This window comes from Oncorhynchus clarkii, chromosome 28 (genome assembly GCF_045791955.1).
Source record: "Oncorhynchus clarkii lewisi isolate Uvic-CL-2024 chromosome 28, UVic_Ocla_1.0, whole genome shotgun sequence".
In the NCBI taxonomy this organism is placed as follows: domain Eukaryota; kingdom Metazoa; phylum Chordata; class Actinopteri; order Salmoniformes; family Salmonidae; genus Oncorhynchus; species Oncorhynchus clarkii.
Window position 1 is genome coordinate 46,238,936 of NC_092174.1, and position 27,090 is coordinate 46,266,025.

Below are 27,090 nucleotides of genomic sequence, written 5' to 3' on the forward strand. Positions count from 1 at the left end.
ATGTTATTAGGCCCAGCTTGTGTTAAGATCTTAAAGAAACTGGTCCTAGATCAGTACTCCTACCCAGACATTTTATGAACACAGGCCTTGATCTCACCCTAAATGAACACCAACAAGATATTTGGTCGATAGAAACGGTGATACTCGATTGATGAACGGGCTTCCACAGAATAGGTTACCTGGTAACCAGGAAACCTTATTACTGAGGCTCAGTGGTTTCAGAGTCCCACTAGAATGTGTTGAAAGCGTTTCCACAGGGATGCTGGTCCTATGTTGACTCCAATGTTTCCACAGGGATGCTGGTCCCATGTTGACTCCAATGTTTCCACAGGGATGCTGGTCCCATGTTGACTCCAATGCTTCCACAGGGATGCTGGTCCATGTTGACTAAGATGCTTCCCCACAGTTACGTCCAGTTGGCTGGATGTCCTTTGGGTGGTGGATCATTCTGGATACACACGGGGAAACTGTAGAGTGTGAAAAACCCAGCAGCGTTGCAGTTCTTGACACAAACCGGTGCTCCTGGCACCTACTACCATACCCAGTTCAAAGGCACTTTTAATATTTGAATGACACACATACACAATCCATGTCTCAAGGCTTAAAAATCCTTCTTTTACCCGTCTCCTCCCCTTCATCTACACTGATTTGAAAGTGACATCAATAAGAGATCATAGCTTTCACCTGGTCAGTCTGTGTCCTTAAATGTGGAGTAATATTTTGTACTTTTTTTTGCCCCTATGCAATTATCCACAGTGGGATTTTAACTTTTATTTAACTAGGCAAATCCGTTAAGAACAAAATTCTTATTTACAATGACGGCCTACCCCAGCCAAACATCATGAGGTATTGTGTGTAGATTGATAAGCAAAATATCAATTTTAGAATCAGGCTTTAACGTAACAAAATGTGGAAAAAGGGGTCTGAAAACCTTTCGAATGCACTGTATGTAGCAATTAGCCTGGGGGGACAAGGCCGAGCTAGGTCCGGTCAATTAGCCTCGGGGGACAAGGCCGAGCTAGGTCCGGTGAATTAGCCTCGGGGGACAAGGCCGAGCTAGGTCCGGTGAATTAGCCTCGGGGGGGGACAAGGCCGAGCTAGGTCCGGTCAATTAGCCTGGGGGGGACAAGGCCGAGCTAGGTCCGGTCAATTAGCCTCGGGGGACAAGGCCGAGCTAGGTCCGGTCAATTAGCCTGGGGGGGACAAGGCCGAGCTAGGTCCGGTCAATTAGCCTCGGGGGACAAGGCCGAGCTAGGTCCGGTCAATTAGCCTCGGGGGACAAGGCCGAGCTAGGTCCGGTCAATTAGCCTCGGGGGACAAGGCCGAGCTAGGTCCGGTGAATTAGCCTCGGGGGACAAGGCCGAGCAAGGTCCGGTGAATTAGCCTCGGGGGACAAGGCCGAGCAAGGTCTGGTGAATTAGCCCTGGGGGGACAAGGTTGAGCTAGGGCCGGTCAATTAGCCTCGGGGGACAAGGCCGAGCTAGGTCCGGTCAATTAGCCTCGGGGGACAAGGCCGAGCTAGGTCCGGTGAATAGATGTTTGTATTAGCAAACAATTAACAATATTCATCTAGATATTCGTCAGCAAACAAAGATGTCGGCTACATTGTGATGTATGATTTGTACATTTGAAGAGACTCTGCAAGAAGATGGCCATCAAAACCAACATTGTTTTCAGTTTTATTTCTTCAATGCTTAATACCATGGGAGGGATGGGGTTAAGAACATTTGCCTCAGAAGGTAAGGAGAGAGTGTAATATGATGAGAAAAACAATAATAATAAAGTCTGCATTCGTATTGTCAGGGATAGGATTGGACAGGAAGTAGGGATAGAAGTGGACAGGAAGTAGGGACAGGATTGGACAGGAAGTAGGGACAGGATTGGACAGGAAGTAGGGACAGGATTGGACAGGAAGTAGGGATAGGATTGGACAGGAAGTAGGAAGGACCTATGTCCCAAATGGACTAGAAACATTTCCCAGAGAAAAAGTAGAGAAATTACTAAACTGAACAAATCAAGTAGTCGATGTCTCTGTCCCAAATGGCACCCCATCTATCCGTCCGTCCATATATCCATCCAGCCATATAGTGCACTACTTTATACCAGATCGCCCTACAGGCCCTGGTGAAAAGCAGGACATTATACAGGGAATAGGAGTACCATTTTGTACAGACTAAATCAGAGGCGATCCTGCATGAAGTAGCGAGGTGGTCTGTTTGGACAACGGAAGAAGTAGTTCTCTCCTTTTTAGCTTAAAAAAAAGGATTAAAATAACATTTTTCACTTAACATTTCATTCAAGTACTATTTTTTATTTTTTTTATAATAAAAAAAAAAGAGTGAGAGAGCGAGAGAAGACGATTGGTTTATTCAACTGCTTCATGCCCCCATGGTGACTAGGACCGTGTTCCAATACTTAAGAAATGCATAGTTCCCTTCCTACCCATCATGCATAGTTCCCTTCCTACCCATCATGCATTAGTTCCTTCCTACCCATCATGCATAGTTCCTTCCTACCCACCATGCATTAGTTCCTTCCTACCCATCATGCATTAGTTCCTTCCTACCCATCATGCATTAGTTCCTTCCTACCCATCATGCATAGTTCCCTTCCTACCCATCATGCATAGTTCCCTTCCTACCCATCATGCATTAGTTCCTTCCTACCCATCATGCATAGTTCCCTTCCTACCCATCATGCATAGTTCCCTTCCTACCCATCATGCATAGTTCCCTTCCTACCCATCATGCATAGTTCCCTTCCTACCATCATGCATAGTTCCCTTCCTACCATCATGCATAGTTCCCTTCCTACCCATCTTCCTTGAAGGAATCACAGATCTGAATTGGGTAAAGTAATAGGGAGGGGGGGGGCTTTTCACCGATCTAACCACTTATGGAGCTATGCTTACCTCGTAAGGTAGGAACGGTGCGTTAAAGTACTCTAACAGGGCCTAGGCACGTCATAAACTGTCCTCCGTGTTGATTGATAGTGTACCACTTCCTGTGTGTCCCCAAAAGGCACCCTATTCCTTGTGTAGTGCACTACTGTTGACCAGGACCATTAGAAGTAGTGTACTATACAGGGAATAAAGGTGCTATTCGGTACGTACATCTCATACCTGCACTTAGGCTGTCTGTCCATCCATCAAAAACAAAGCAGAAAAACTAAACAGAACCATCTTTTTCGTTATCTTCCTTCCCTCTCTCCCCTCTGTGTGTACACTAACCATGTGTAAAGGCTTGCAGAAAGGCAGTGGGGGCCCTCGTACTGTACAGACAGACAACATGGCCACTGCAGACAGAGCACTACTTCTGATATGGCAAAGTCAACACAAAGTCTTTCCTTCTTGGTTAGTCAGTTCCACCCTTTCGGCCTTTTGATTCAGGAGCCGAGGGGTTGTCATTAGATACTACGGCAGGCGTCTTGCTTCTCCCAGGGCGCGCTGTCCGAAATGGCACCCTATTCCCTACGTAGTGCCCTACTTTGAACCAGAGACCCCTATGGGACTCCCTATCGGTTCTGCTAAAAAAATAATAGTTCACAAAATAGCAAATAGGGTGCCATTTCAGAGCCAGCTCCAGTTTACAAGATGAACTTCCCGATGAAGAATCCGATGAAGATGGCTGCTATGACAACGAGGAGAGAGGGGAGGGAGGCGGCGGTCGTCTGTTGCATCATGGAGGAGGAGGAGGAGCCCGTCTGGTTTGATGTCATGTGGTCAGAACGCTGGGCAGCCCTTCTCATTCTAACACCGTCGTCCTTGGGGGAATAGAGAGGGAGGGGGAATAGAGAGGAGAGAGGGAATAGAGAGGAGAGAGGGAATAGAGAAGAGAGAGGGAATAGAGAGGAGCGAGGGAGGGGGAATAGAGAGGAGAGAGGGAATAGAGAGGAGCGAGGGAGGGGGAATAGAGAGGAGAGAGGAAGGGGGAATAGAGAGGAAGGGGGAATAGAGAGGAGAGAGGGAATAGAGAGGAAGGGGGAATAGAGAGGAAGGGGGAATAGAGAGGAGAGAGGGAATAGAGAGGAGAGAGGGAATAGAGAGGAGAGAGGGAATATAGAGGGAGGGGGAATAGAGAGGAGAGAGGGAATAGAGAGGAGAGAGGGAATAGAGAGGAGAGAGGGAATATAGAGGGAGGGGGAATAGAGAGGAAGAGGGAATATAGAGGGAGGGGGAATAGAGAGGGAGGGGGAATAGAGAGGAGAGAGGGAATATAGAGGGAGGGGGAATAGAGAGGGAGGGGGAATAGAGAGGGAGGGGGAATAGAGAGGAGAGAGGGAATATAGAGGGATGGGGAATAGAGAGGGAGGGGGAATAGTGAGGAGAGGGAATAGAGAGGAGAGAGGGAATAGAGAGGAGAGAGGGAATAGAGAGGAGCGAGGGAATAGAGAGGAGCGAGGGAATAGAGAGGAGCGAGGGAATAGAGAGGAGCGAGGGAGGGGGAATAGAGAGGAGAGAGGGAGGGGGAATAGAGAGGAGAGAGGGAAGGGGAATAGAGAGGAGAGAGGGAAGGGGAATAGAGAGGAGAGAGGGAGGGGGAATAGAGAGGAGATAGGGAGGGGGAATAGAGAGGAGAGAAGAAACTATCAAACAACAATATAGTTCTCTACAGAACCTTTTAACTGCTGGTTAGTTGGCACTTCTCATAATCTGACTAAACCCTTCGGTGCTAACAGCGAAGGTCAAGTCACGCGTCCTCCGAAACATGACCCACCAAACATCTCCCCTTCACACTGGAAGCCAGCCATACCCGTTCAACTGACTACCGGAGTCCGCCTGCAGGCGCCAGGCGTGCCAAAGAGTCGCTAGAGCGCGATGAGCCAAGGCCTTGAAACGAGCAGGTCATGTGTAAAAACCCACATATGTTCTTCACTTAATGCAGTTCTGCATGGAAGAGTGGGTCAAAATTCCTCCGCAGCGTTGTGAGAGACTGATCCAACAACTACAGGAAGTGGTCATACAGTACCAGGAAGTGGTTAGTTGTTGTCAGTGCAGCTACAGTAAATTCCTCCACAGCGATGTGAGAGACTGTTCTACAACTACAGGAAGTGGTCATACAGTACCAGGAAGTGGTTGGTTGCAGTCAGTGCAGTTAAAGGTGGCACAACCAGTTATTGAGTGTAAGGGGGCATTTACTTTTTCACACAGGGGAATTGTGTGTTTCATAACTTTGTTAATTCAATCAAATAAGTATAGATGTTTTGTGTTATTTCTAAACTCAGGTTAATATTAGATTTTGGTTGGAGAGCTGATAACATTCAGTATTCCAAAAATTTGCAAAAGTAAATTTAGAAAATTAGAAAGGGGGGGAAAAAATACACAGAGATGAGAAAAATAATGTTCAAACTCCGAATCAAATAGGATACGCAACAATGACATGGTCGCTGTGGGAGAACGTTGATTTTCTGCATTTATTCAAGTCCCATCAGGTAGCCTGATGTGTCCATGTCAACTGGATTATTGGGGAATTGATTCTTCTGGCAAAGCAGGATTTTAATTGAACTCTTTTATACCAACCTGACTAATAATCGTACTGTTGTGTGCAATGAAACCACGTCGAACCTCTAAGCCGTCTCCACGGCAGAGAGAACCTAACCTTGAGTTGACGGTTTTCGCCGGTCAGCTTGTCCATCTCAGCCTGAAGTCTCCTGCATTCCTCTGTTAGTTTCCTCATCTCAGAGCCGTTGGTCGAGACGCTGGCGGTCTTCGCCGCTGTCAGCACGGGAGCAGCCTTGGACGAGTTCTGTACGGGAGCTGTCGTGTTGCTGCTCAACTCCACGTCGATCTGGAGAAAAGGACAACGGGGAGAGAGAGAGAGAACATACTAAGTCCGCAGCATCCCAAATGGCACCCTTATATATTAAGTGCACTACTGACCAGGACTTCAAAAGGGCTCTAGTCATAAGTAGTGCACTGTTTATAGGGAATAGGGTGTCATTTGCAGATGTTTAAGGGAAAACCCCTAAACAGAAACCCAGCAGCAGTGGGTCCTTAGCCTGGTCCCAGATCAGTTAGGGGCTGGAGGTTAGGAGACTGTCCAGGGTTCAAACAGTACGTGTTTTATCTGATGCTTAGAGTGGGGTTCAAACAGTACGTGTTTTATCTGATGCTTAGAGAGAGTAGGGTTCAAACAGTACGTGTTTTATCTGATGCTTAGAGTGGGGTTCAAACAGTACGTGTTTTATCTGATGCTTAGAGAGAGTAGGGTTCAAACAGTACGTGTTTTATCTGATGCTTAGAGAGAGTAGGGTTCAAACAGTACGCGTTTTATCTGATGCTTAGAGAGAGTAGGGTTCAAACAGTACGTGTTTTATCTGATGCTTAGCGAGAGTGGGGTTCAAACAGTACGTGTTTTATCTGATGCTTAGAGAGAGAGTAGGGTTCAAACAGTACGCGTTTTATCTGATGCTTAGAGAGAGTAGGGTTCAAACAGTACGTGTTTTATCTGATGCTTAGCGAGAGTGGGGTTCAAACAGTACGTGTTTTATCTGATGCTTAGAAAGAGAGAGTAGGGTTCAAACAGTACGTGTTTTATCTGATGTTTAGAGTGGGGTTCAAACAGTACGCGTTTTATCTGATGCTTAGCGAGAGTGGGGTTCAAACAGTACGTGTTTTATCTGATGCTTAGAGAAAGTAGGGTTCAAACAGTACGCGTTTTATCTGATGCTTAGAGTGGGGTTCAAACAGTACGCGTTTTATCTGATGCTTAGCGAGAGTGGGGTTCAAACAGTACGTGTTTTATCTGATGCTTAGAGAGAGTAGGGTTCAAACAGTACGCGTTTTATCTGATGCTTAGAGTGGGGTTCAAACAGTACGCGTTTTATCTGATGCTTAGCGAGAGTGGGGTTCAAACAGTACATGTTTTATCTGATGCTTACTTGAATTCGCCCGCAATGAAACAATCTCTAAAGTGCTTACCACATCCGGTCTCAAATCAAATAATTATTCTATGAAAGAAAACGAGTACTGTTCGATTAGGAGGCCGTACGTACGACAGAGGAGGCCGAGTCTGTTGCCGTATGGGCCCCGATGAAAAGTAACGCACTATATTGGGAATATGGGGTAATTTGGCAGGCAGCTTGTGTGTCTGGTCCAGGCTGGAGGCAGATAGAGGACGCACATCGCAGGCACCAGGGAGGGAACGTCCCTTCAATACCATGGTTAGATGTGGTTCTGGTCAGTGAACAGTCAACGACACGTCACAGTGAAGGACAAGGGATGGGGGAAACACACACACGAGAGTTCCCAGGGAGACAGCTTGTGTGTCCGGTCCACTCTGCTAGCCTTTCTCCTGGCCCGACCAAGGACACGACGTAGCAAAATGTTTTGAAACAGAAAAGGAGAATGTGCTTTTCCTATTGGACAAACTGCAGTACAGCAGTAGTACCTACCTTTAGAACCCAGACCAGTTTCCCCCTCCCCGCAGGCCCCTCCCCCTCCCCCTCCCCGCAGGCCCCTCCCTGCAGGCCGCTCCCCCTCCCCCTCCCCGCAGGCCCCTCCCCGCAGGCCGCTCCCCCTCCCTGCAGGCCCCTCCCCCTCCCCACATGCCCCTCCCCCTCCCCACATGCCCCTCCCCCTCCCCACATAAGTCCTGCTGATGCTCCTCCAACTTACCACTTCATTGTTTTCAGAAGGCAGGTCGAATACACATCTCAGCTTGGAATCCATGAGGTCATGAGGTTTCACATCTTTCCACTGGAGGAGAGGTGAGGAATACATCAGCATGTTATTCATCAGACTAAAACTACTAGCAGCTGGACTCCATATACACTAACACACCATCTCTCTCTCTCACACACAGACACATACCACGGTGGGTGGAGGAAAAAAATCTGGCAACGAACTCTCACATCATTATTCAACTATTCAGCTCTTAGCCAAACACTAAAGCTCCGTAGATATCTTTCCTGTACTTGTCGTCACTGTGATGTTCTGTGAGGAGATTGACACCAGCTCTAACTGTAGTATTAGAGAGATTCATAGAATGCTTGGTTTTGACGAGAGGGGAAAACTATCATGACTCTGTTGCGGCCCTCTACTGTTCGAGAGGGGAAAACTACCATGACTGTTGCTGCCCTCTACTGGACGACAGGGGAAAACCACCATGACTCTGTTGCTGCCCTCTACTGGACGACAGGGGAAAACCACCATGACTGGGTTAAGTCACAGATAATACAATGGGGTGCGACATCAAAGCCAGTTCCAATACCTTATTTATTTTTCCTTCTTCCCTTGTAATCAGGGATAGATTTACACCTGGGACACCAGGTGGACACCAGAAAAGGATACAGATGGATACAGAAAAGCAGCAGTAGTCCAGACCTCGTAGGGTCAGATGTAGATTGACAGTAAGGTAGAATTACTCACCATTGCATCCATCTCAGCCACATTAGGAAGCGCAAAGATACTCTGGACCATGAATTTGTGTTTACTTTTCTCGTTGGGGTCGTAGTCGAAGGGCTGGAGCATTACTGTAATAGATTCAAAACAAAACTGTCACACACACGTGTCAGCAAAAAACAGAGTTCTTGATTTACGCTATAAGTCTTAAATGTAGTTTATTTCAACTACTGTTACAAGGATCGAAATAAAAGCTATAGACTAAAGTTGTCCGAATGGACAAGTAAAAAAAAATGATAAAACAAAAAGGCTCCTACGATCAGAATTTATAGTCGTCTTTATTATGGATCCCCATTAGTTCCTGCCAAGGCAGCAGCTACTCTTCCTGGGGTTTATTATGGATCCCCATTAGTTCCTGTCAAGACAGCAGCTACTCTTCTTGGGGTTTATTATGGATCCCCATTAGTTCCTGTCAAGGCAGCAGCTACTCTTCCTGGGGTTTATTATGGAGCCCCATTAGTTCCTGCCAAGGCAGCAGCTACTCTTCCTGGGGTTTATTATGGATCCCCATTAGTTCCTGTCAAGACAGCAGCTACTCTTCTTGGGGTTTATTATGGATCCCCATTAGTTCCTGTCAAGGCAGCAGCTACTCTTCCTGGGGTTTATTATGGAGCCCCATTAGTTCCTGTCAAGGCAGCAGCTACTCTTCCTGGGGTTTATTATGGATCCCCATTAGTTCCTGCCAAGGCAGCAGCTACTCTTCCTGGGGTTTATTGTGGATCCCCATTAGTTCCTGCCAAGGCAGCAGCTACTCTTCCTGGGGTTTATTATGGAGCCCCATTAGTTCCTGTCAAGGCAGCAGCTACTCTTCCTGGGGTTTATTATGGATCCCCATTAGTTCCTGCCAAGGCAGCAGCTACTCTTCCTGGGGTTTATTATGGATCCCCATTAGTTCCTGTCAAGGCAGCAGCTACTCTTCCCTGGGGTTTATTATGGATCCCCATTAGTTCTTGTCAAGGCAGCAGCTACTCTTCCTGGGGTTTATTATGGATCCCCATTAGTTCCTGCCAAAGCAGCAGCTACTCTTCCTGGGGTTTATTATGGATCCCCATTAGTTCTTGTCAAGGCAGCAGCTACTCTTCCTGGGGTTTATTATGGATCCCCATTAGTTCCTGCCAAAGCAGCAGCTACTCTTCCTGGGGTTTATTATGGATCCCCATTAGTTCCTGCCAAAGCAGCAGCTACTCTTCCTGGGGTTTATTATGGATCCCCATTAGTTCCTGTCAAGGCAGCAGCTACTCTTCCTGGGGTTTATTATGGATCCCCATTAGTTCCTGTCAAGGCAGCAGCTACTCTTCCTGGGGTTTATTATGGATCCCCATTAGTTCTTGTCAAGGCAGCAGCTACTCTTCCTGGGGTTTATTATGGATCCCCATTAGTTCCTGCCAAGGCAGCAGCTACTCTTCCTGAGGTTTATTATGGATCTGCATTAGTTCCTGCCGAGGCAGCAGCTCCTCTTCCTGGGGTTTATCATGAATCCCCATTAGTTCCTGCCAAGGCAGCAGCTACTCTTCCTGGGGTTTATTATGGATCCCCATTAGTTCCTGCCAAGGCAGCAGCTACTCTTCCTGGGGTTTATTATGGATCCCCATTAGTTCCTGTCGAGGCAGCAGCTACTCTTCCTGGGGTTTATTATGGATCCCCATTAGTTCCTGTCAAGGCAGCAGCAAAACAACATCCACTAGTGTGCCTGTTCATCATCCTCTGAGGAAATAGGAAGTATTTTTGAAACAGTCTGAATTGCACGTTCTAGGTCGATAATACAAATAAAATAAAAAATTAAATCACCAATTTAGGGCCACAAATAACCATATATTTTTTTGTTTTTCAACTATTCAGTCAGTTAAGAAAAAATATTATTTACAATTGTTTAACTGTCTTGTTTAGGGACAGAAGGACAGATTTTTATCTTGTCAGCTCTGGGATTTGATCCAGAACCTTTCAGTTACTTACCCTCCACTCTAACCACTAGGCTACCTGCCGCCCCTACACTCTAACCACTAGGCTACCTGCCGCCCCTACACTCTAACCACTAGGCTACTAACCGCCAGGCTCCCTGCCGCCCCCCCTCCCCTCTAACCGCCAGGCTCCCTGCCGCCCCCCCTCCCCTCTAACCGCCAGGCTCCCTGCCGCCCCCCCTCCCCTCTAACCGCCAGGCTCCCTGCCGCCGTCCCTCCCCTCTAACCGCCAGGCTCCCTGCCGCCGTCCCTCCCCTCTAACCGCCAGGCTCCCTGCCGCCGTCCCTCCCCTCTAACCGCCAGGCTACCTGCCGCCCCCCCCCTCCCCTCTAACCGCCAGGCTACCCTGCTGCTGCCGCCCCCCCCCTCCCCTCTAACCGCCAGGCTACGCTGCTGCCGCCCCCCCCTCCCCTCTAACCGCCAGGCTACGCTGCTGCCGCCCCCCCCTCCCCTCTAACCGCCAGGCTACGCTGCTGCCGCCCCCCCCTCCCCTCTAACCGCCAGGCTACGCTGCTGCCGCCCCCCCTCCCCTCTAACCGCTAGGCTACGCTGCCGCCCCTCCCCTCCCCTCTAACCGCTAGGCTTCGCTGCCGCCCCTCCCCTCCCCTCTAACCGCCAGGCTACGCTGCCGCCCCTCCCCTCCCCTCTAACCGCCAGGCTACGCTGTCGCCCCTCCCCTCCCCTCTAACCGCCAGGCTACGCTGCCGCCCCCCCTCCCCTCTAACCGCCAGGCTCCCTGCCGCCGTCCCTCCCCTCTAACCGCCAGGCTACGCTGCCGCCCCTCCCCTCTAACCGCCAGGCTACGCTGCCTCCCCTCCCATCTAACCGCCAGGCTACGCTGCCGCCCCTCCCCTCCCCTCTAACCGCCAGGCTACGCTGCTGCCGCCCCTCCCCTCTAACCGCCAGGCTACGCTGCCGCCCCTCCCCTCTAACCGCCAGGCTAAGCTGCTGCCGCCCCCCCTCCCCTCTAACCGCCAGGCTACGCTGCCGCCCCTTCCTTCTAACCGCCAGGCTACGCTGCCGCCCCTCCCTTCTAACCGCCAGGCTACGCTGCCGCCCCCCCCTCCCCTCTAACCGCCAGGCTACGCTGCCGCCCATCCCTTCTAACCGCCAGGCTACGCTGCCGCCCCCCCCTCCCCTCTAACCGCCAGGCTACGCTGCCGCCCCCCCCTCCCCTCTAACCGCCAGGCAACGCTGCCGCCCCTCCCTTCTAACCGCCAGGCTACGCTGCCGCCCCTCCCCTCTAACCGCCAGGCTACGCTGCCGCCCCTCCCCTCTAACCGCCAGGCTACGCTGCCGCCCCTCCCCTCTAACCGCCAGGCTACGCTGCCGCCCCTCCCCTCTAACCGCCAGGCTACGCTGCCGCCCCTCCCTTCTAACCGCCAGGCTACGCTGCCGCCCCCCCCTCCCCTCTAACCGCCAGGCTACGCTGCCGCCCCTCCCCTCTAACCGCCAGGCTACGCTGCCGCCCCTCCCTTCTAACCGCCAGGCTACGCTGCCGTCCCTCCCTTCTAACCGCCAGGCTACGCTGCCGCCCCTCCCCTCTAACCGCAAGGCAACGCTGCCGCCCCTCCCCTCTAACCGCCAGGCTCCCTGCCGCCGTCCCTCCCCTCTAACCGCCAGGCTACCTGCCGCCCCCCCCTCCCCTCTAACCACCAGGCTACCTGCCGCCCCTCCCCTCTAACCGCAAGGCAACGCTGCCGCCCCTCCCCTCTAACCGCCAGGCTCCCTGCCGCCGTCCCTCCCCTCTAACCACCAGGCTACCTGCCGCCCCCCCCTCCCCTCTAACCGCCAGGCTCCCTGCCGCCGTCCCTCCCCTCTAACCGCCAGGCTACCTGCCGCCCCCCCCTCCCCTCTAACCACCAGGCTACCTGCCGCCCCTCCCCTCTAACCGCAAGGCAACGCTGCCGCCCCTCCCCTCTAACCGCCAGGCTCCCTGCCGCCGTCCCTCCCCTCTAACCACCAGGCTACCTGCCGCCCCCCCCTCCCCTCTAACCACCAGGCTACCTGCCGCCCCCCCCTCCCCTCTAACCGCCAGGCTACCTGCCGCCCCCACCCCCCCTCAATCAAGATCTCCCCTGACAAAATATTTGTGGAAATAAATCCATGTAAAACATACCAGCATCATTAGCAAAAGAAAAAAGAGCAGGTGAGCTGGGATTTTAAAATGTACATTTTGTAGAGGGAAATTGAGTAAATTATTAGTTTCTCCCGTTAGGGATTTTTCTAAACATTAAGGATATCAATTTTAAAAAACGTTCCCACCCCTAGTTATTGGACTTACCAGAGATGGTGACGGTAGCACCTACATCGATGATGCCGCTGTTGGGCCGTACACAGTATCTCTTGGGAGCTGTGGTCTTCACTTTGAAACATACTCTCCTATCAGACGGGTTCTTCAGCTTCAGGTTGGTGGTGACGACATCTGTGAAGGGACCTGGGAGAGGCAGAGAGAGAAGGGGGAGAGAGGCAGAGAAGGGGGGAGAGGCAGAGAGAGAAGGGGGAGAGAGGCAGAGAGAGAAGGGGGAGAGAGGCAGAGAGGCAGAGAAGGGGAGAGAGGCAGAGAGAGAAGGGGGAGAGAGGCAGAGAGGCAGAGAAGGGGGGAGAGGCAGAGAGAGAAGGGGGAGAGAGGCAGAGAGAGAAGGGGGAGAGAGGCAGAGAGAGAAGGGGGAGAGAGGCAGAGAGGCAGAGAAGGGGAGAGAGGCAGAGAGAGAAGGGGGAGAGAGGCAGAGAAGGGGAGAGAGGCAGAGAGAGGCAGAGAGAGAAGTGGGAGAGAGGCAGAGAAGGCAGAGAAGGGGAGAGAGGCAGAGAGAGAAGTGGGAGAGAGGCAGAGAAGGCAGAGAAGGGGAGAGAGGCAGAGAAGGCAGAGAAGGGGAGAGAGGCAGAGAGAGAAGGGGAGAGAGGCAGAGAGAGAAGGGGGAGAGAGGCAGAGAGAGAAGGGGGAGAGAGGCAGAGAGAGAAGGGGGAGAGAGGCAGAGAGAGAAGTGGGAGAGAGGCAGAGAAGGCAGAGAAGGCAGAGAGAGGCAGAGAGAGGCAGAGAGAGAAGTGGGAGAGAGGCAGAGAAGGCAGAGAAGGGGAGAGAGGCAGAGAGAGAAGTGGGAGAGAGGCAGAGAAGGCAGAGAAGGGGAGAGAGGCAGAGAAGGCAGAGAAGGGGAGAGAGGCAGAGAGAGAAGGGGGAGAGAGGCAGAGAGAGAAGGGGGAGAGAGGCAGAGAGAGAAGGGGGGAGAGGCAGAGAGAGAAGGGGGGAGAGGCAGAGAGAGAAGGGGGGAGAGGCAGAGAAGGGGGGAGAGGCAGAGAAGGGGGGAGAGGCAGAGAAGGGGGGAGAGGCAGAGAAGGGGGGAGAGGCAGAGAAGGGGGAGAGGCAGAGAAGGGGGAGGCAGAGAGAGAGATCATGTGATTACAGTGCAACACTGAGGGGAGATGAACACATCTGGATAACACATACAACAATTCTACTGAGTTAAGGTTCACATAAGGAAATCAGTCAATTGAAAAATCAATTAGGACCTAATCTATGGATTCCACATGACTGGGAATACAGATATGCATCTGTTGGTCACAGATACCTTAATAAAGAGGTAGGGTGTGGATCAGAACCAGTCAGTATCTGGTGTGACCATTTGCCTCATGCAGTGTGACATCTCCTTCACATAGAGTTGATCAGGCTGTTGATTGTGGCCTGTGGAATGTTGTCCCACTCCTCTTCAATGGCTGTGAGAAGTTGCTGGATATTGGCGGGAACTGGAACCACGCTGTCGTACAATGGGTGAGGTTTCATGGAAGAACTGGGACATTTTCATCTTCCGGGAATTGTGTCCAGATCCTTGTGCCACGAGGCTGTACATTATCATACTGAAACACGAGGTGATGGCGGTGGATGAATGGCACGCCAACGGGCCTCAGGATCTCTGTGCATTCAAATTGCCATCGATTTAAAATGCAGCTGTGTTTGTTGTTCGTAATTTATGCCTGACCATACATAGCATAACCCCACAATGGGGCACTCTGTTCCCAACGTTGACATCAGCACACCGCTCACCCACACCGACGCTGTACAGGTGGTCTGTGATTATAAGGCCAGTTGGACTTAGTGCCAAATTCAGTGAAAATGACATTGGAAGCTGCTTAGGTAGAGAAATTAGCATTCAATTCTCTGCCAATGTCTCAAGTTGTTGAGGGAGCGTGGAATTGACGTGGCATTGTGTTGTGTTCAGTGTCTAACGAAAGGTTAAACGATGTCACGCAACTCGTGCAGCTATTAACGGCCTCAATGAGAACGGCAGATTTGTACCTTGTCAGAGCAACAGCTTGGGGATTCGAACTTGCAACCTTTTGGTTACTAGCCCAACGCTCTAACCACTAGGCTACCCTGCCGCCCCAAAATTTACAATACATTTTATATATTTTACAGACTTGATAATTTCTCTGTCCTTCACATCAGAGCTGCACCGTTTGGGGAGTAACTCACTACCTGGAATCAGTTAAGGCATTTTTTACTACAGATACTGACTACAGATACTGACTACAGATACTGACTACAGATACTTTTGAAAACCTAAAATTGTGCTATAATGGATTTCTTAAATATAGAAAGAATGTTTGCTCAAATATACAAAATATCAAAAGTAACAGTCAATGCAGCTGGTGGCCACACCAGATACTATGTACTGCAGTGCATCTACTCCTCATGGACTGCACCAGATTTGCCAGTTCTTGCTGTGAGATGTTACCCCACTCTTCCACCAAGGCACCTGCAAATTCCCTGCAAGTTCCCGGATATTTCTGGGGGGGAATGGCCCTAGCCCTCACCCTCCGATCCAACAGGTCCCAGACATGCTCAATGGGATTGAGGTCTGGGCTCTTCGCTGGCCATGGCAGAACACTGACATTCCTGTCTTGTAGGAAATCACACACAGAACGAGCAGTATGGCTGGTGGCATTGTCATGCTGGAGGGTCATGTCAGGATGAGCCTGCAGGAAGGGTACCCCATGAGGGAGGAGGATGTCTTCCCTGTAACGCACAGCGTTGAGATTGCCTGCAATGACAACAAGCTCAGTCCGATGATGCTGTGACACACCGCCCCAGACCATGACAGACCCTCCACCTCCAAATCGATCCCGCTCCAGAGTACAGGCCTCGGTGTAACACTCATTCCTTCGACGATAAACACGAATCTGACCATCACCCCTGGTGAGACAAAACCGCGACTCGTCCGTGAAGAGCATTTTCTGCCAGTCCTGTCTGGTCCAGCGACGTGGGTTTGTGCCCATAGGCGGCGTTGTTGCCAGTGATGTCTGGTGAAGACCTGCCTTTACAACAGGCCTACAAGCCCTCAGTCCAGCCTATTGTGGACAGTCTGAGCACTGATGGAGGGATTGTGTGTTCCTGGTGTAACTCGGGCAGTTGTTGTTGCCATCCTGTACCTGTCCCGCAGGTGTGATGTTCGGATGTACCGATCCTGTGCAGGTGTTGTTACACGTGGTCTGCCACTGCGAGGGCGATCAACTGTCTGTCCGGTCTCCCTGTAGCTCTGTCTGATGCATCTCACAGTACGGACATTGCAATTTATTGCCCTGGCCACATCTGCAGTCCTCATGCCTCCTTGCAGCATACCTAAGGCACGTTCACGCAGATGAGCAGGGACCCTGGGCATCTTTCTCTTGACGTTTTTCCAGAGTTCACAGAAAGACCCCTTTAATGTCCTAAGTTTTCATAACTGTGACCTTAATTGCCTACCGTCTGTAAACTGTTAAGTGTCTTAACGATCATTCCACAGGTGAATGTTCATTCATTGTTTATGGTTCATTGAAGCATGGGAAACTGTTAAAAACCCTTTACGATCTGTGAAGTTATTCTGATTTCTACAAATTATCTTTGAAAGACAGTGTCCTGAAAAAGGGATCTTTTTTTTTTTGTTGCTGAGTTTAAATTGACTCCTTAGTTCTCAAATTACATTTAATTTAACTCCACATGTGTTTGAAGGATCATTTTTTTTTTTTTTTTCAGATTAAATTACTGCGTTTGGGGTAATCCAAACGTTACGTTGATGATAAGGATTTTGGACAAGTAACTAGTAACTGTAACCGATTGCAGTTAGAAAGTAAAGTAACTTACTCAACCCCGGCGATAAGACACTCCCAACAGACAAGCAAAAAGTCTTTGCATAAACGTTGCTGAAGCCTACGCCAAAACATTAGCGATTTGACATGCTTTACAGGATGAAAACAAGATGATTTCTCCAGTCTGAGCAACTGCAGGCTACTAATAGTAACAACCGTTGTATACGGTCTCCTACACGCTGTCCCCTCTGGACAAAGTCTCCTACACGCTGTCCCCTCTGGACAAAGTCTCCTACACGCTGTCCCCTCTGGACAAAGTCTCCTACACGCTGTCCCCTCTGTACACGCTGTCCCCTCTGGACAAAGTCTCCTACACGCTGTCCCCTCTGGACAAAGTCTCCTACACGCTGTCCCCTCTGGACAAAGTCTCCTACACGCTGTCCCCTCTGGACAAAGTCTCCTACACGCTGTCCCCTCTGGACAAAGTCTCCTACACGCTGTCCCCTCTGGACAAAGTCTCCTACACGCTGTCCCCTCTGGACAAAGTCTCCTACACGCTGTCCCCTCTGGACAAAGTCTCCTACACGCTGTCCCCTCTGGACAAAGTCTCCTACACGCTGTCCCCTCTGGACAAAGTCTCCTACACGCTGTCCCCTCTGGACAAAGTCTCCTACACGCTGTCCCCTCTGGACAAAGTCTCCTACACGCTGTCCCCTCTGGACAAAGTCTCCTACACGCTGTCCCCTCTGGACAAAGTCTCCTACACGCTGTCCCCTCTGGACAAAGTCTCCTACACGCTGTCCCCTCTGGACAAAGTGTTAACCTTGTGTATTTATCGTGTTGAGAGGGGAAAATAACACATTGTTGTTGTTTTAACTGCAGATTACCCCTTTTAAAAGGAGTAAATGGATGCAACGCCTAGGATCCAGACTGGTCGGAGTCATTCGTTACCAGTACACCAACAGCTGACCGTAAACAGGTCATTGCATTACGTACCGCTTTCCGAGGCTATAAGCCAAATCCTAATCGATTAAACCAATTTAAGGTTCCCTTAGCTCAGGTAATATCATATGAAGAGAGGAGATCCCCATGCTCTCCATATTGGAGATGGAAGGACTGTGGCTGCGTTGACAGTCAACCCAATTCTGAACTTTTGACAATAATTTGTCTTTTGATCGATCTGATCTTTTGCCAACAATTGGGTTGCCTGTGTAAATGCAGCCTTTGTAACCTGATTTGTTGACTCAGGTTGATTGACTCCAGTAAAATTCATGGGGAGACATTAGCTACCATCATTACTCCGGTGCTGCTCTCTGTCCATCTGGTGACAGCTGGTCTGCTGTTTCCTATAAGGACATTAACAGCCAGCACGGTCCAGATTTAACCAATCAGCATGGTCCCAACATGGTCCAGATTTAACCAATCAGCATGGTCCCAACACGGTCCAGATTTAACCAGTCAGCATGGTCCCAACACGGTCCAGATTTAACCAGTCAGCATGGTCCCAACACGGTCCAGATTTAACCAATCAGCATGGTTCCAACACGGTCCAGATTTAACCAATCAGCATGGTCCAGATTTAACCAGTCAGCATGGTCCCAACACGGTCCAGATTTAACCAATCAGCATGGTCCCAACATGGTCCAGATTTAACCAATCAGCATGGTCCCAACACGGTCCAGATTTAACCAGTCAGCATGGTCCCAACACGGTCCAGATTTAACCAGTCAGCATGGTCCCAACACGGTCCAGATTTAACCAATCAGCATGGTTCCAACACGGTCCAGATTTAACCAATCAGCATGGTCCAGATTTAACCAGTCAGCATGGTCCCAACACTGTCCAGATTTAACCAATCAGCATGGTCCCAACACGGTGCAGATTTAACCAATCAGCATGGTCCCAACACGGTCCAGCTTTAACCCGTCAGCATGGTCCCAACACGGTCCAGATTTAACCCGTCAGCATGGTCCCAACACGGTCCAGATTTAACCAGTCAGCACGGTCCCAACACGGTCCCATAGGATGGCCCTGTGCAGCCTAGATCCTGTCTAGGATGGCCCTGTGTAGCCTAGATCCTGTCTAGGATGGCCCTGTGCAGCCTAGATCCTGTCTAGGATGGCCCTGTGCAGCCTAGATCCTGTCTAGGATGGCCCTGTGCAGCATAGGTCCCATCATGTTGTCAACACAGCTAGAGGCCAAGTCAAATTACACCAAACTCAGATGAATTAGTGATTAGTTGCCCCGCAGACAGATAAATGGAGGTTGTTGTGTATCCATTTTCCCGGCTGATGGGTTTATTAGGGCATGTTTTGCTGTGACCTGGCTTGACCACAACACAGTTTCAGATCAACATGATATACTGAAAGACAGGGTCTAATGTCTGTCATTGCACCAAACAACATTGTGACTCAGTCAAGTAACCTACTATGGTTCTACGCCCGTTTCCATACCATACCATCCATACCTAGGGAGGAAATGATTGCATCAAAAATCAGGAAGTGTTTCCTGATCCGAGGGGACATGGGGGACAGCATTTGGTTATACTCCCCACAGAAAGCTTGGGTTTAGTTCAATACTGATGGGGTCTATATGGACAACACAGCTAAAACCCAATTCAATCTATGATCACATCCTCTTGCTTAGAGACAAGCTGAGGAAATGCAAATAGGATTTGTTTTTTGCTTCAGGATCAATGACCATTCATCCGTCCTCTAACATGGATCAATAACCAACGGTTTTCTAGATTACTATGACCTACTCAATACACTGATCAGCACAACAAAGTGAGATTAGGCCTGGCAGAGCTGGGTTAGCCCACGACGGGACCGTGGGAATTGGGTTAGCCCACGACGGGACCGCGGGCATTGGGTTAGCCCACGACGGGACCGCGGGAATTGGGTTAGCCCACGACGGGACCGTGGGAATTGGGTTAGCCCACGACGGGACCGTGGGAATTGGGTTAGCCCACGACGGGACCGTGGGAATTGGGTTAGCCCACGACGGGACCGTGGGAATTGGGTTAGCCCACGACGGGGCCAGTGGGAATTGGGTTAGCCCACGACGGGGCCAGTGGGAATTGGGTTAGCCCACGACGGGACCGTGGGAATTGGGTTAGCCCACGACGGGACCGTGGGAATTGGGTTAGCCCACGACGGGACCGTGGGCATTGGGTTAGCCCACGACCGTTAAGGACAGGACCGTCACAGAACCATGCATGTTTTAACAACAGCATGGGTAGAGAGGACTAAACATCCTTAAAACATGTTATTATTTATTTATCTACGTTTGAACTTCTTCCTCAGCAATCTGTTCCTCTGTCAGGAAGGGGCAACTTCCCAGACACAGATTAAGCCTAGCTCAGGACTAATGGGGAAAAAAACTATTGATATATTCCTCTCCTCAGGTGGCAGGGTATTCCTCTCCTCAGGTGGCAGGGTATTCCTCTCCTCAGGTGGCAGGGTATTCCTCTCCTCAGGTGGCAGGGTATTCCTCTCCTCAGGTGGCAGGGTATTCCTCTCCTCAGGTGGCAGGGTATTCCTCTCCTCAGGTGGCAGGGTATTCCTCTCCTCAGGTGGCAGGGTATTCCTCTCCTCAGGTGGCAGGGTATTCCTCTCGTCAGGTGGCAGGGTATTCCTCTCGTCAGGTGGCAGGGTATTCCTCTCCTCAGGTGGCAGGGTATTCCTCTCCTCAGGTGGCAGGGTATTCCTCTCCTCAGGTGGCAGGGTATTCCTCTCCTCAGGTGGCAGGGTATTCCTCTCCTCAGGTGGTAGGATATTCCTCTCTTTAGGTGGTAGGATATTCCTCTCCTCAGGTGGTAGGATATTCCTCTCCTCAGGTGGTAGGGTATTCCTCTCCTCAGGTGGCAGGGTATTCCTCTCCTCAGGTGGTAGGATATTCCTCTCAGGTGGCAGGGTATTCCTCTCCTCAGGTGGCAGGGTATTCCTCTCGTCAGGTGACAGGGTATTCCTCTCCTCAGGTGACAGGGTATTCCTCTCCTCAGGTGGTAGGATATTCCTCTCCTCAGGTGGTAGGATATTCCTCTCCTCAGGTGGTAGGATATTCCTCTCCTCTAACTAGTCTCTGTATCCTGTCTGACAGGTGGTAGAATACTCCTCTCCTCGGGTGGTAGGGTACTCCTCTCCTCGGGTGGTAGGGTACTCCTCTCCTCGGGTGGTAGGGTACTCCTCTCCTCGGGTGGTAGGGTACTCCTCTCCTCGGGTGGTAGGGTACTCCTCTCCTCGGGTGGTAGGGTACTCCTCTCCTCGGGTGGTAGGGTACTCCTCTCCTCGGGTGGTAGGGTACTCTCAGGTGGTAGGATATTCCTCTCAGGTGGTAGGATATTCCTCTCCTCAAACTAGTCACTGTATTCTGACAGGTGATAAATAAATGCATCATGAGGACTAACAAACACACAACGCGGCAATTTAAATTCCACACAATTATTCAAATTAACCTATAAAACGATAAGCATGACTGGTCAAAATGTATTTTGGTGGCTAACCAATTAACATCCTTATCTCCTCGAGAACACTGTTATTGCACAGCCTCGAGCCTGTGTTCAAGTTCAATTCAGAAAGAACTGTTTGAGACAGTTGTCAACTCCTACATAGTCATTTTGTGACAGGATCTAGGCTGCACAGGGCCATCCTAGACAGGATCTAGGCTGCACAGGGCCATCCTAGACAGGATCTAGGCTGCACAGGGCCATCCTAGACAGGATCTAGGCTGCACAGGGCCATCCTAGACAGGATCTAGGCTGCACAGGGCCATCCTAGACAGGATCTAGGCTGCACAGGGCCATCCTAGACAGGATCTAGGCTGCACAGGGCCATCCTAGACAGGATCTAGGCTGCACAGGGCCATCCTAGACAGAATCTAGGCTGCACAGGGCCATCCTAGACAGGATCTAGGCTGCACAGGGCCATCCATCCGCCTAGACAGGATCTATGCTGCACAGGGCCATCCATCCACCTAGACAGGATCTAGGCTGCACAGGGTCATCCATCCTCCTAGACAGGATCTAGGCTGCACAGGGCCATCCATCCTCCTAGACAGGATCTAGGCTGCACAGGGCCATCCATCCACCTAGACAGGATCTAGGCTGCACAGGGCCATCCATCCTCCTAGACAGGATCTAGGCTGCACAGGGCAATCCTAGACAGGATCTAGGTTGCACAGGGCCATCCATCCTCCTAGACAGGATCTAGGCTGCACAGGGCCATCCATCCTCCTAGACAGGATCTAGGCTGCACAGGGCCATCCTAGACAGGATCTAGGCTGCACAGGGCCATCCTAGACAGGATCTAGGTTGCACAGGGCCATCCATCCTCCTAGACAGGATCTAGGCTGCACAGGGCCATCCATCCACCTAGACAGGATCTAGGCTGCACAGGGCCATCCATCCACCTAGACAGGACCTAGGCTGCACAGGGCCATCCATCCACCTAGACAGGATCTAGGCTGCACAGGGCCATCCATCCACCTAGACAGGATCTAGGCTGCACAGGGCCATCCATCCTCCTAGACAGGATCTAGGCTGCAACAGGGCCATCCATCCTCCTAGACAGGATCTAGGCTGCAACAGGGCCATCCATCCACCTAGACAGGATCTAGGCTGTTTCACATACAGTTTCACATACTTGTCACGAGAGCTTAAAAATCGAAGTATTTATAATGCTAGTTTGCGTTCAACACACAAGTGGCACGGTATTGGTGGGAGCTGTCTTGCTACTTTCGCCCTACCTACCTACAATATATTGACATTATGTTTGTCATCTGGTGTAGAGGTTAATGAGAAGATGTGTGTTATCTCCCCTGACATGGGTGACCCCGGCATGGGTGACCCCGGCATGGGTGACCCCGGCATGGCCTATTTACCTTCTCATTGAGCCAGGGGAGGGAGAGAGCTGGCCAATTACGTGACATGCAATTTGTTTATCCTAAAAAAATTGTTGCGTGCTCGCCTACCGTTGTCATTTAGAAAGCAGTTAGTGAGCCTCGGGGTTTAATTTGTTGAAGGGGTAAACATAAATCTTGTGACTGATGATGAGAAGTTGGGCTGATTGATCAGAAGACGTATCAGAGGGCACGGCCGGCTCTGGTCCAGGTCATTAGTAACTCCCAGGACCAGAGCTATCAGAGGGCACGGCCGGCTCTGGTCCAGGTCATTAGTAACTCCCAGGATCAGAGCTATCAGAGGGCACGGCCGGCTCTGGTCCAGGTCATTAGTAACTCCCAGGACCATTGCTATCAGAGGGCACGGCCGGCTCTGGTCCAGGTCATTAGTAACTCCCAGGACCAGAGCTATCAGAGGGCACGGCCGGCTCTGGTCCAGGTCATTAGTAACTCCCAGGAACAGAGCTATCAGAGGGCACGGCCGGCTCTGGTCCAGGTCATTAGTAACTCCCAGGACCATTGCTATCAGAGGGCACGGCCGGCTCTGGTCCAGGTCATTAGTAACTCCCAGGACCATTGCTATCAGAGGGCACGGCCGGCTCTGGTCCAGGTCATTAGTAACTCCCAGGACCAGAGCTATCAGAGGGCACGGCCGGCTCTGGTCCAGGTCATTAGTAACTCCCAGGACCAGAGCTATCAGAGGGCACGGCCGGCTCTGGTCCAGGTCATTAGTTTAAAAATCAATTTAAAAAACTGGTATGTTTTAGGTAATGATAAACAAGCTAGAACTGGTGGGTACATAAGACAATCTGTACACGTCACTGACTAAGCCAGTTACGACACCCGAACGAACACAGGAGGAGAAATTGAATTTTATGAGGGTGTAGTATCAGAGGTGGTAGATGTGGTGAAGTTATCGGAGACCAAGGTATGCACAGAGGGTCAGGAAAAAGATGGGTCTGACAGTAGGAGTGAAGTTTATGGGAAAAAAATGGACTCTTGCCTTTAAGCTGATCCATTTGTGGATTCAGGCTGGGGGGGAAAAAGTTTGTGAGGGTAACCAGAAATGGTCTAGTGATCATTTTTTGTTTCTGTTGGTTTGAGGGAGAAGGCGCTCAGAGTAAAACAAAAATGGGAGGCAAGAAAAGTGAATTGTTTCGCTCTCAAAAAAAGGGCACCAGTGAAAGGAGTGATAACTGGGGCAGCAGTAGATATAAACGCTGACCAACTGAGGGGAAAGATTCCCGGTGTTTGTGATGCTCGTCGTTTGATGCGACGCAGACAGGGTGGCGAGAGACAGGGGAAACAGAAGAGTCATTGTCTTCTCTTTTGAGCTTTGAAGTTGAGTTTTTGCCTGACAAAGTGATGTTAGGATATATAAGTTATCCTGTACGTGCTTTTGTGCCGATTACATTACGTTGTTACAGGTGTCAAGCTTATGGGCATGTGGCAGCAGTGTGTAGGAGTGAGGTTCCTCGGTGTGAGAAGTGTGCAGAAGGGCATGAGGCAAAGGAATGTGTAGCATTGGGGAAAGTAGTAGAATGTGTTCATTTGTAGGGGTTCCCATGGAGCTGGGGATCAGAAATGTCCCGTGCCAGAGAGAGGCAGGTTGAGGTTTCCAGGGTTAGCCTAGAGCAGGAGTTGTCATGTGCTGAGGCAGTGAAGAAAGTAGAGGAAGATGGGTCAAGGGGGAGGAGTGGTGAGAGTAGTAGAGATAACCCAGTACAGGGGGAGGAGTGGTGAGAGTAGTAGAGATAACCCAGTACAGAGGGAGGAGTGGTGAGAGTAGTAGAGATAACCCAGTACAGAGGGAGGAGTGGTGAGAGTAGTAGAGATAACCCAGTACAGAGGGAGGAGTGGTGAGAGTAGTAGAGATAACCCAGTACAGAGGGAGGAGTGGTGAGAGTAGTAGAGATAACCCAGTACAGAGGGAGGAGTGGTGAGAGTAGTAGAGATAACCCAGTACAGAGGGAGGAGTGGTGAGAGTAGTAGAGATAACCCAGTACAGAGGGAGGAGTGGTGAGAGTAGTAGAGATAACCCAGTACAGAGGGAGGAGTGGTGAGAGTAGTAGAGATAACCCAGTACAGAGGGAGGAGTGGTGAGAGTAGTAGAGATAACCCAGTACAGAGGGAGGAGTGGTGAGAGTAGTAGAGATAACCCAGTACAGAGGGAGGAGTGGTGAGAGTAGTAGAGATAACCCAGTACAGAGGGAGGAGTGGTGAGAGTAGTAGAGATAACCCAGTACAGAGGGAGGAGTGGTGAGAGTAGTAGAGATAACCCAGTACAGAGGGAGGAGTGGTGAGAGTAGTAGAGATAACCCAGTATAGAGGGAGGAGTGGTGAGAGTAGTAGAGATAACCCAGTACAGAGTGAGGAGTGGTGAGAGTAGTAGAGATAACCCAGTGCAGAGTGAGGAGTGGTGAGAGTAGTAGAGATAACCCAGTGCAGAGTGAGGAGTGGTGAGAGTAGTAGAGATAACCCAGTACAGAGGGAGGAGTGGTGAGAGTAGTTGAGATAACCCAGTACAGAGGGAGGAGTGGTGAGAGTAGTTGAGATAACCCAGTACAGAGGGAGGAGTGGTGAGAGTAGTAGAGATAACCCAGTACAGAGGGAGGAGTGGTGAGAGTAGTAGAGATAACCCAGTACAGAGGGAGGAGTGGTGAGAGTAGTTGAGATAACCCAGTACAGAGGGAGGAGTGGTGAGAGTAGTAGAGATAACCCAGTACAGAGGGAGGAGTGGTGAGAGTAGTAGAGATAACCCAGTACAGAGGGAGGAGTGGTGAGAGTAGTAGAGATAACCCAGTACAGAGGGAGGAGTGGTGAGAGTAGTAGAGATAACCCAGTACAGAGGGAGGAGTGGTGAGAGTAGTTGAGATAACCCAGTACAGAGGGAGGAGTGGTGAGAGTAGTAGAGATAACCCAGTACAGAGGGAGGAGTGGTGAGAGTAGTAGAGATAACCCAGTACAGAGGGAGGAGTGGTGAGAGTAGTAGAGATAACCCAGTACAGAGGGAGGAGTGGTGAGAGTAGTAGAGATAACCCAGTACAGAGGGACAGGACAAAATGCTATGCGTTTCAGTAAGATTGGGATGTTTAGCATTTATAGCAACGGTTATCAACTGTACAGCAGGGATGGAACAGAAGTCGCAGAAAATAGAGGTGGTGGAGGCAGCTGCCGAGAGGTATTTAGGTGTGTGAAACATGACATCAGAAGAGCGGCAGTGTGTGCTGTGTTGAAGGAAGGTAGGAATAAATGCATGTAATTAGTGGAGTAGCGTGGTGTTCATTTTATTTCATATAATATGAAAATGACCGAGTGTAGTGTTAGATGGTCGGGTATTTATTTAGTACAGTTTTGTTTTTCAAGCAGAGTATAAAGGGAGTTGTACCTCAGTCTAGTAGGTTGCGGTAATGCAACAAATTGGATGCCAAGCGCCCGTTAAACCCCGTCCTCTGAACGAACCGGTCCGTCGGCACAGAAAGCTCCGACTGAGCAGCTGGGTACCGAGAATACATTTGTATTCCCACTTGTTTTTGTTTTTTAAAAGTGTAATACACGGAAAACTAGTTAGAACGGTTGACGTTAACATTTGCTATCTGGTTGCAACCATTCACCAACCAAAATACGTGAGTTATACAAACCTAGTTAGTTAGTACAACCACCAATGACTACTTCACAAGCAGGACACCTTTAGTTAGTTAGTTGGTTAACTACATGTCCTCCTTGTATGTTAGTTTATTGGTTTAGCAAGTTGTAAACTTTCGCACTAGTTAGTTAAGGAATACCTGGGTTATCTGGACAGTCTTTATCACAAGAAAGGGAAAAGATAGCATGTGGTCAGAGGTATATATAAAAAACGATTCGGTACAGTTTATGACAAGACAAGACCCACGCACGTCGACCGCGTCACTGACATTACCGTGATTCACACCGCGGCCTGTCTCCGTTCCCCGAACAAAATGGCGGCGGCGGGCAGCCTAACGCGTTAACTACGAACCGAAGGGAAGTGTGAAACAGGCTTGTCTCGGAGATTTAAAACAAACAGGTAAAAATGCACTTACCTTTAAACCTGAGGTCACAGGGGGGATCGAGGACAAGGATTTGCTCCAACTTGGACATATTTATCTATAGCGTTGTCAGAGACACTGACGAGAGGTGGTCCTGCTAGTTGGAGCTGAAGAGTCGCTGACTGGTCTCTCTGGTCTAACAACCTGAACGAGCACACGGGAGCAAATATTTCAACGCGCGATTCTAGTGCGCGTTCACGTGTTTGGGTCTTCACTCATTTTAATAAGAAACTCATTTTTGTTTAATCTGATTTGATTAAGTTAGTTAGTTAATCAAATACGCAATAGTCATGTAGGCTACTTTTTTTTGCCACAGATCCTAACTGGAAAAATATGTAGTTTACAGATAGGTCTAAATGCCATATTGGTTCAAATTTGTTGATAGAGCTATTTCAGCAAACTTGATTTATGGGGTATTTTGATAAGCATGGTTCCAAATACTGTAATGTTTAAGTGATACTTCTCTGGATATATGTGTGTGTTGAGAGCAATGACTATATATATATATAGGAAGGGGTTGAGAAAATAACTTGTGCATGTGTAAGAAGGGTGTGTGTGCGTGTTGAAGCGGAGAGTGTGTGTGCGTGTTCTCTCTCTCTCTCTTTCTCTCTCTCTGCCTCTCTCTCTCTCTCTCTCTGTCTCTCTCTCTCTTTCTCTCTCTCTCTCTTTCTCTCTGTCTCTCTCTCTTTCTTTGTATTAATGTGTG

At 50.0% G+C, this 27,090-nt stretch overlaps 1 protein-coding gene across 2 annotated transcripts; it reads right to left on the reverse strand.

Annotated features, from left to right (window-relative positions):
* Positions 1 to 540: 540 nt before the first annotated feature.
* Positions 541 to 26,538, reverse strand: LOC139387578 (vesicle-associated membrane protein-associated protein A-like). Of its 2 annotated transcripts, XR_011629192.1 has the most exons (8): positions 26,379 to 26,538; positions 12,644 to 12,796; positions 8,369 to 8,472; positions 7,616 to 7,696; positions 5,598 to 5,786; positions 3,640 to 3,762; positions 1,462 to 3,462; positions 541 to 1,308 (listed from the first exon to the last, which is right to left on the reverse strand). XR_011629192.1 is itself a non-coding variant. In XM_071133909.1 (6 exons), the coding sequence occupies exons 1-6, from the start codon at positions 26,434 to 26,436 to the stop codon at positions 3,586 to 3,588; spliced, it is 762 nt and encodes a 253-aa protein (XP_070990010.1). In that variant the 5' UTR covers positions 26,437 to 26,534; the 3' UTR covers positions 1,508 to 3,585. The 2 variants fall into 2 exon arrangements, 1 of the variants encoding a protein (XP_070990010.1); XM_071133909.1 differs by lacking the exon at positions 541 to 1,308 and having other exon boundaries at positions 1,508 to 3,762; positions 26,379 to 26,534.
* Between the last annotated feature and the right edge of the window lie 552 nt (positions 26,539 to 27,090).